The sequence below is a fragment of the Malus sylvestris genome, chromosome 2 (genome assembly GCF_916048215.2).
Source record: "Malus sylvestris chromosome 2, drMalSylv7.2, whole genome shotgun sequence".
NCBI classification, from domain to species: Eukaryota; Viridiplantae; Streptophyta; class Magnoliopsida; order Rosales; family Rosaceae; genus Malus; species Malus sylvestris.
Window position 1 is genome coordinate 31,436,031 of NC_062261.1, and position 8,841 is coordinate 31,444,871.

Here is an 8,841-nt window from a genome sequence, read left to right on the forward strand (position 1 = left end):
GCTTGTTTAGATGTGCTTTTAAAATGATTGAAAGCGCTTTTGGTGAAAATGCTTTTAGAACCAATCTTTAGTAAAAATGCAAGTGAATCCTGAAAAAGCACTTAAAGTGCTTATTGGAATAAGTACATAACTGGTGCTTCTGGTAGAAAACACTTTAAGTGCTTTTGAAACCTATAACATTTTTTTCTAAAAGCACTTTTAGTCATTCTAAAAGCATATCCAAACGAGTCCAAAGTTTGAGAGTGATCGGAGAAAATAGATAGAGTAGTGGGTTTGGAGTTTAAAAATTTTAAAAACTCACTTTTTGTGTTTTCTATAAGTAGGCTAATTTTTAAGTTCGTTTGAGTGGAATTTATGAAAACAGTCCAACCAAAATAAGGCGTAAAACTTAAAAAGTGTTTTTGAGTCTATAAAATTGGATTCAAGTAAAGTACCAAACATGCCTTTAATATTTTGGACTAAATTTGTAAATTATATGATATGTTACTAATAGAAAATAAACAATTTAATTAACACTTAACTAATAATCTAATCACCAATCTCTATACTATATCATTTATAAAACTTCTTTTTTTTTTTTTGGTGAACTATCATTTATAAAACTTTATCTGAAAAAATAATGTAACTTTGAAAAATACGTCTGACCTTTACAAGGAAGGGGGGGGCCTGAGAGACGATTATTAATTTTCTTTATCGCCACGCGTCAACGTCATAGCTGTCTAGTATGGTAGGTAAGAAAACACAGGATTACAACTTCTAGGTCTTCGTCCTCGCCACGCAACCCTCTCATCTGCATTTACATGTCAAAGTAGCGCCTGCCTTGTCAAACCCTTGGCCAATCCGAAACCCTAGCCCCGTCGTAGTAATCACCACGACTCCGTCTCACAAGTTTGAAGCGAAGCCATGGAAGCAACTGAAGCCATCAGCAAGCCGATCTGTGAGTGTTCAGGGAAAACCTGATTTTTATTTTTAATTTACAAATTATACTTTTCGTTTATAAATTCATTTAGGTTTTGGTTTGATGCTAGTATCTAATCAATTGTTTGTTTTTTTTTGGGTCAGCCTTGATTGCACCGTGGATTACCGGGTTGTTGATTTGAGGATTGAGGTAACTGTTGCTTTCTTTTGGTTGTTCTGTTGGCGGGTCGATACCGAAACTGTTTAGATGATTAAGTATTTCTGATTAGCTGTTGTATTCTGCTTATGTGTTTGAACTGTTTAATTTTTTATTGCAAGTTATCTGAATATCTGTTTGGTATTGATGCTGGGCTGATGTTTATATTGAATCTATGTTGAATTTGCTTTGATCTGTTTGAAATTGTATGTATGTTTATGGGCTGATTACAATTCTGGAATTTTTTTCGAAATTAGATTTCGGGGTTTGTACGTTAATTTTGTGCTGGAGTGACCCTTTCTCTGATCAAAGAACAATCACGACAACCACTTTTGTTGATCTTGATTCTTCCCGAGCCGAAACAACGTTGGTTACAGTTCATCTAACCCCCTACTCGTAGAAAGAAAAGAGAAACAAACATATCTGAGGCGTTGGATCATTTCCCTAAAGAAGATCCCCGTATTGACCCCCACAGACCCTAGGGCCAGAGGTAATTCTTTGAGGCAACGTTGCATGCTCTTCAAAGAAGTATGACCTGACCTTAACAATCCATTTAAGAAGCCTGCTGATTGGCATTTTTATGGGTTTTTAACGCATTTCTCTGTCTTTGGTTATTATAAAGTTTGACTTCACCAAGCAGCTTCTAACTGTGGAATTTCACCAAGTGCTATAATCGTAAATTTTAATGCCTTTATGCTATCATATTTATAAGTCGCCCTGCCATTATGTGTACAATTGGTTTTGTTTTATTTGAAATATTTAGAATTTGTTATCAAATAATTATTTTTTTTGGTAAAAATTGGGTTGTCAATGAATTGATTGATGCTCCTAGGTTGTATCTCTTTCAGGAAAAGACCAATTCGCTTCAAATGCTTCTTCCTCCCATCACCATTGAATTATAGTTAATGTGCATCCGTATTTTGAAAGTTCGTCAATTCAAGAATGCTTGTCTACTTAATTAGCTGAAAACGACCGACATTCTCTTTTTATATGGAAGCTGTATAGTATTGAATGAATTGGTTGCACAATAATGCATGCTTTGGATTGCAGCCATTTAAGTTTGCTTATCTATTTGTCTGATTTTTCTGTATAACCTTGATTACGTTCGTGTTCTCATATATGATTAATATTTTCCCCACCCAGGAAGGATTTGAAAAATATCTTCGATGGCTCATCTTCTAAGAATGATCGGAGCTAGAGTTCTATCTTAATTTTGAATTCGAACTTTTGGATTCATACTTGCTGATAGATATTGGTCTAGCAGACGGAAATGGAAACAAAGATCGCAAAGGTATTGGATAGTGGTCCAAGTGCTAAGCTCGATTCAAAGAGAAAGCGGGCAACTCGGTATGCTGCATATTTTCCTGGAGCTACCCACGGAGTATCGCAGAGGCCGAGCTTGAATAAGCTTGCCAAGCGAAGGAAATTATATGGAAGCAAAAGCAAGCTTATGAGCCATGGATCTCGACGATCCTTACTGGCATCTTATTCAAATTTTTCAAGAAGCGGTGTGCCACAGCGCCTAATGTTTTATCAGAGTGGTGAATGGACTGATTTTCCTCAAGATCTTGTAGACTTGGTTATGAAAGATCTACAGGTCAAGAAGGAAACTGTGAACATCAAATCACATGGTGAACATTATTTGCTAGATTTTTTGCATATGTTCCGATTGGACTTGAAAACTGGTCTACAGCAACCTATTGCTTGGATTGATGAAGCTGGTAGTTGTTTCTTTCCAGAAATTTACGATGAGGACGACGATGAACCAAATTGGTACTGCTCACCTGAAGGTGGCAAAGATTTGGAACCCTGGGCTGAAGAGCATTGCGGGTCACGTGAAATAAGACTGCACCTGGAAATTGAAATAAATGGTATGGGTCATTCTGGGTTGAATGAATGTAGTGGGGAGTCAAATGGCTTTGTAAAGAAAATTCAGGTTGATCAAATACCTGCCAGCCATCGTGATGGTAGGGAAGTTGAGAATAGTTGCAACAGGAAACATGGTCTAATCGTTGATGAGTATTCTGAAGACAATGAAGCAATGACAAAGAATTTAGCTAGAGCAACTGAGATTGAAGGGGAGAATTTGGATCGGGATACTGTCCGTAAAATATTCCTTAAAGGAATGAGCAGCTTTGATAGTGTAGAAGTACTTGATATATACCAGTGCTCAAGTACTCTGATGCAAGCTCGTTTGGAACTTTTTCAGAAGCAGGTAGAAATTACGAAAACGTTTCGCGGTGATGCAAATATACGATATGCTTGGCTTGCTTCTTCTAAAGGAGAGCTTTCAACTATAATGATGTATGGGCTTGGTCATTCTGGACTAGCCACGAACAAGTCCATATATGGCACTGGTGTTCATCTCACAGAAGCAAGCTTCTCTAACACCTGGTCAGTGTTTGTTTGTTAACTATTTATGTTTTCTGTGTGAGAATTATGTTCATACTGTTCATATGAATGATGAGATGTTTGAAAAGAGTTAGTATTCCTGGGTTGGGTTGCTACTTCCGCCATTGATAAAAATGGTTTAGGGTTTCCTGAATAACATTGTCGGCACAGTTGACAGATAGTATTAAGGGCTAGACATGATTACTGTGAAATATGGAGGTGGTATTGTCTGTCTGACATTATTAATGTTATTGTCCTGCACCTAGTGTCTTGTTAGGCCTAGTTATTCCATATGGCATGTCCTCTGTGACCTGCAACTGTTTATTACCCGCTAGCTTGGAAAATGGCTATTTTGAGTGACAATGCTATAGCAGGCATTTATTAATTTGTTTTTGTTCACTACCTTCATTGATCAAAATGTACTAAGGTAATTGTTAGTTGCTTCTATTTTATTATGGTTGTATGTTACTGCTGGCTTCCTTTGCCATGAGAAGGTATTGGTATTGGTTATTAAGGGTTTCTTTTCTGATAATTTGACTTATGCTCTTACAGTTGTTGTACATATTGTTACTCTTTGTTAGTATGCTCATTAGAGGTGGAATAAACTTTTCATTTGTTCACAGTGCAAGTTCTTGTGATGTTGACGAAAATGGGATACGACACATGTTATTCTGTCGTGTCATAATGGGAAATATGGAGTTACTTCACCCTGGAAGTACACAATTCCATCCCAGTAGCAAAGACTTTGATAGTGGAGTGGATGGTCTTCAGGATCCAAAACATTATATTGTCTGGAATATGAACATGAATACACACATATATCCAGAATTTGTTGTTAGTTTCAAGATCACATCCAATACTGAAGGTGATACTCTAATCTTTAAATCTTCCAGTTTGTTTCAATTATTTTCTTTTGCTAACCTGTAATAAGAACCTATGTGTCGGTACTTACTGTATTTTAATAGTTCTATGGCTCTGAAATACACTGTTCAGTAGCTGTTACAATTTGGATGGAAAATGTTTGGAAGTTGGTTTAAGCAAACAGGCTTCATCCATTGGCCATAGACATCAATGGTTGGGATGTTTCACCAAATCCAAGAGATGAATGATGAATCACCTCTCCAACTTCTGATTCACTGAGATAGCTGCCTGTATCTTCAGAAAATGCTGTATCAGTAACTTGTTTTCATTATTTGGGACTTTTTTTTTAGTACTTGAGAACTGGCACTTGACTTGTTTTACAGGGCGTCTGATTGGAACTGAGAATAAACTTGGTGCATCCAGGGTCGCGACATCCTGCCAAGGACCACAGGGCTCGTCTGCAGTTGATACAGTGTGTGCCAAACTTTCATATATTTTTTATGGTTGTTCTTGGCTGTAACATGGGATGCTTGTAACTTTACCTGATTACTTGTATGCTTTATTACTAAATCTTACATCTAATCCTCATAGTGGAATGCTTGACGTGAGTTACATGTTCATCCAATCCAAGTGGCTGCCTCCTGAAAATTTTATTCTGATGAGCTTAGTTTGACATATAAGTCCTCATCCATATTGAGGCTTAGATCTTATTTTCGAGCTGTTTGATTTGTTGAACTGAAGTCCCTGAGAAGTTTGGTAGGCTTTCTATGTCTTGAACCGAGTAAAATTCCCCTTCAGTGGATAGTACAGCTTGCATTATTTGGGGTCTTAGTTTCACATTTTTACTTTGAGAATATTTTGTATTGCAACAGAAGTTTTCTTGCTATGTTTTTTGGCTTTCTTTTATTGACTGTGGAGTACTAGTAGACCATGGTGCTCAGCAATTAGCATTTTTTATTTTATTCCTAATAGGGGAGCGAGACTCAGCCACGTTCTGATTCTGGGAAATCTCATGGAAACAATATTCAAATGGTTTCAAAGCCTGGGGGATTTCAGGGGGAAAGCACTACTACTGGTTCTGCTCCTCAAAGAGCCCCTAAATCGCCTTGGATGCCTTTCCCCATGTTATTTTCTGCTATTGAAAATAAAGTTCCTCCTGAAGTTATGAAACACGTTAATGTTCATTATGACTTGTTCAGGGTATGATTAATATTGTTATTTTCCCTTCTCCCTTTTTTTGTTTGAACTTTTTAGCCTCGAAATATCTTGACACTTCTGTGTCTGATTATGATAATATCTTTTCAGGTAAAAAAGATAACTCGTGATGAATTTGTGAAAAAGTTGAGGTTGGTTGTTGGAGATACTTTGTTGAGGTCTACGATTACAGAACTTCAATGTAAGGTACAATTTTACTTTTTTTGGAGTAATTGGGTCACAGTGACCTTCGTCAGTTTCAACATGGATTTATTTAGTACATTAAAAGGATGAAATTAATTTACTAAAGAACAATAATGCAATCGAATAATTTAGTTTTTAGTTTGTTCTTTAGCCATTCTATTCTTTATCCAAAATTGTGGGTTGGAAACAAGTCTATATACAGTTTTACAGGTGTTCCTTTTGTATTAAATTGTATTATAAAATATGATTATGAAAATACATGATATTGAATAGATATCATATACAAATTTAACTTGTATGATTATTGAGCTATATTTTGACTTTTTAATTTTAAATGAAGCATAGATACCAATCGAGATTTGATACAAACTTAGGCTCTGGACATTGTTTATGCACATTTTATACTAGTTTGTTATAAGGACATTGTATTGAGCACAGAGCTCAGGTGCAAAGGGTGAATTGTCACGTCCCGGATCCGAAGTTGGTGAAAGAATAACCCGCGACCGGTGCGTGAGTAAAAATTTTTTAAAAATAAAAACAAAAACAAACTTCTCTTATTCAAAAAAATCCGAAAAACCTTACAAGGTGTACAAAATAATAATAAAAAACTCTTAAATTCCTTGTCTAACACAACCTCATCTTGTCTAGCACCCTGTCTTGCCAAATAACTCATTTGTAAAATAAAAGGGTGACTGGTGAGCAACAACCACCGTTGCCTAGTGAGTAGAATATATAATATGCAGTCAAGCGTGCTGTTTTACCCACACTAAGATATATGATAATAATAATCAAATCATTATACATAGTGCCATATCATACCGTCCCTTCACATTTCGGTTATCCTTCATGATATGTAGCTCACCACATGACCCCTACATTTGCCATTTTGCTCTAATTTACCCGGGTGCCATACATTTATCTATCAGATAACCAAACAATACTGTTCTCATGCATCATGAACATCTCAAACGATTGCACATGGAATGTATATATACACATGTCGAAATCGATTACACGAAATCAAACATGCTTGACTCGAAAATAGATCGAGATTTAGAAATAGAATAAATCCCATGATAACTCATGGTTTTCATGTTATCTAATAAATAAGAATATTTGGAACACATTACTTAAACCACTCACCTCGATTGATAGCTAGTCCACAAACAATCTCCACACATCTAACCCTCCAACCCTCTAACCTAAACTCTTTTTCCTCACTCTCTTTTCTGTATATATAAACATATACATGTATAAACATATACATTTACATACATGCATGTACATAACCTGGAAGATGCATGCATTGCAGCAGCCAACCTACGTTTCTAGTGGAGTTGAATAAATGAATGAATGCAAGTCCTTTTATAGTGGAAATGGGCGGTTAAAAGACTTAAGGGCTACTAAGCAAATATAAATGAATGGATGGATAAAAATATGGTCTGATCTTGAAGTAACGAGTCAACAAAGTAGAAGTTGACACCTACAAAAGCAAGTTGCTGCGTGTTTTAAACTAAAACGAAACTATCCCATTAACTGACACCACTAAATATATGAGATAGATTTCAATTGCAGTCCACAGCTTTCAAAATGCATGCTTGAAAACCTAGTGATTATAAATTGTAAACAAACCACAACAACAAACTAAAAATATACATAAATAAATTGAAGAAACCATGTACAATAATATCTTTTTATAGAAAGTACACATTTAAAAATACGGGATCTCACATGAATACTGTTAACCACTAGAGTTACAAGCTCTTGGCATATTTTATTATCTAAGAAGTTAAGAAAGAGGTCAGGATACCACAAATATGGACTGTGAAGGGTGAAGTCCTTTTTATTAGTGAAACCATGAAATAAAGAGGTCAGGATACCACAAATATGGATTGTGGAAAATGACGTAGATTACAGAAGAACCGTTTCCGATTGACCAATTTAGGTGAAATGCAGTGCTTCTTCAGTTCCAATCTATTACAGTCTAAGGACTTTAATTTTTAAGTCCCAATGGATTGAGACCAAGTTATTAAGAAATGGACCACAAAATGTTAGAGGTGATTATGAATGCCCTCCATGAGCATTACAAAGAAGTGAGAGGGATTTGCAAATCCCTACATGGAAAGTGTCATTTTCCCACTCATATTCCTTTGTAATGCTCATGGAGGGCATTCCTAATCACCTCTATTTGGTTCATTTCTTAAAAACTTGGTGTCACTCCAAGGCCCAAGTTGGAAATTCCCTTGGGACTTTGAAATTCCTTACCTTTGACCAAAAAAAAAAGAAAAAATGAAAGTCCTTAACCCAAACGCAGCCTAAGATTAAACCAGACTCGATGGTTGATTGGTTCCAAGTGAACCCAGTCGCATTGGCTCATCCAGTTTTTAGATCAGATCCTGTGGTATAAGTTTATTCATTATTTTGTTTTTGCTTGCAGATGCCTTATAAAAGCAATGAGTAAATTCGAAGTTCCAAAGACAGGTTTACGCTGCCTCTAGTAGTGTGGTCCTGCCTCTCGTAGCCTGTCCATAAAAGTTTCAGATATCTGAAGACAAAGATCGTTTGAAGCTTGCCTGGTACTAATGTGTCGACATGAAGAAAATGTTATCATGGACCTATTTAAGGTTTGTTATTTAGGAATATGGGAATTCTTAGCTTGTTTTTTTTGGCGAAATTTTGTCTAAACATATTACAATTACGTTGGTGTAGTGCTTAAAGTTTATGCTTTGTGTAGAACCTAGATTTTATGGTTTTAAAGTGGATTGCTGCTGTCTACCATTCTTGTGTATATTTTGGAACTCATAGCATGGAGAACTCCTTCATCTCCTGTGAAGCTTTTGCACTTTTCATTAACTTCGGTCCAAATCTATCTTGAATGGCTTCTGATTTTCATACTCTTGACTACCCCTTTCACGTTCTTTTCTTCGAAAATTGATACGTATCTATTTGCTATCCAGCATTGTTGCAACTTATTTGAAACACCGATAATCAGGAATCGTAGTTGTATTTTGTTTTTGTTTTTTCCCCTTATTTTTTTTGTCGTAAGTAGACCTGTAAACGGATGGGGATCCATCGGA

General features: G+C 36.0%; 1 protein-coding gene across 5 annotated transcripts; it reads left to right on the forward strand.

Annotated features, from left to right (window-relative positions):
* Positions 1 to 764: 764 nt before the first annotated feature.
* Positions 765 to 8,617, forward strand: LOC126589673 (inactive poly [ADP-ribose] polymerase RCD1-like). 5 transcript variants are annotated; one of them, XM_050255055.1, is made up of 9 exons: positions 769 to 937; positions 1,063 to 1,108; positions 1,372 to 1,604; positions 2,258 to 3,508; positions 4,129 to 4,370; positions 4,750 to 4,838; positions 5,339 to 5,566; positions 5,672 to 5,767; positions 8,202 to 8,617. In XM_050255055.1, exons 4-9 carry the CDS (start codon positions 2,385 to 2,387, stop codon positions 8,223 to 8,225), a joined length of 1,803 nt encoding a protein of 600 aa, XP_050111012.1. In that variant the 5' UTR covers positions 769 to 937; positions 1,063 to 1,108; positions 1,372 to 1,604; positions 2,258 to 2,384; the 3' UTR covers positions 8,226 to 8,617. The 5 variants fall into 5 exon arrangements, with proteins under 5 accessions (XP_050111033.1, XP_050111027.1, XP_050111020.1 ...); XM_050255063.1 differs by lacking the exon at positions 1,372 to 1,604 and having other exon boundaries at positions 768 to 937; positions 5,672 to 5,762; XM_050255046.1 differs by lacking the exon at positions 1,372 to 1,604.
* The last annotated feature ends 224 nt before the right edge of the window (positions 8,618 to 8,841 follow it).

Bases quoted from the DNA above. Each gene is read 5' to 3' on its own strand.
- LOC126589673 (XM_050255055.1), top strand. From the start codon at position 2,385: ATGGAAACAAAGATCGCAAAGGTATTGGATAGTGGTCCAAGTGCTAAG. The intron at 4,371-4,749 runs GTGATACTCTAA...CTTGTTTTACAG, and splicing joins GATCACATCCAATACTGAAG to GGCGTCTGATTGGAACTGAG. The intron at 5,567-5,671 runs GTATGATTAATA...ATATCTTTTCAG, and splicing joins TTCATTATGACTTGTTCAGG to GTAAAAAAGATAACTCGTGA.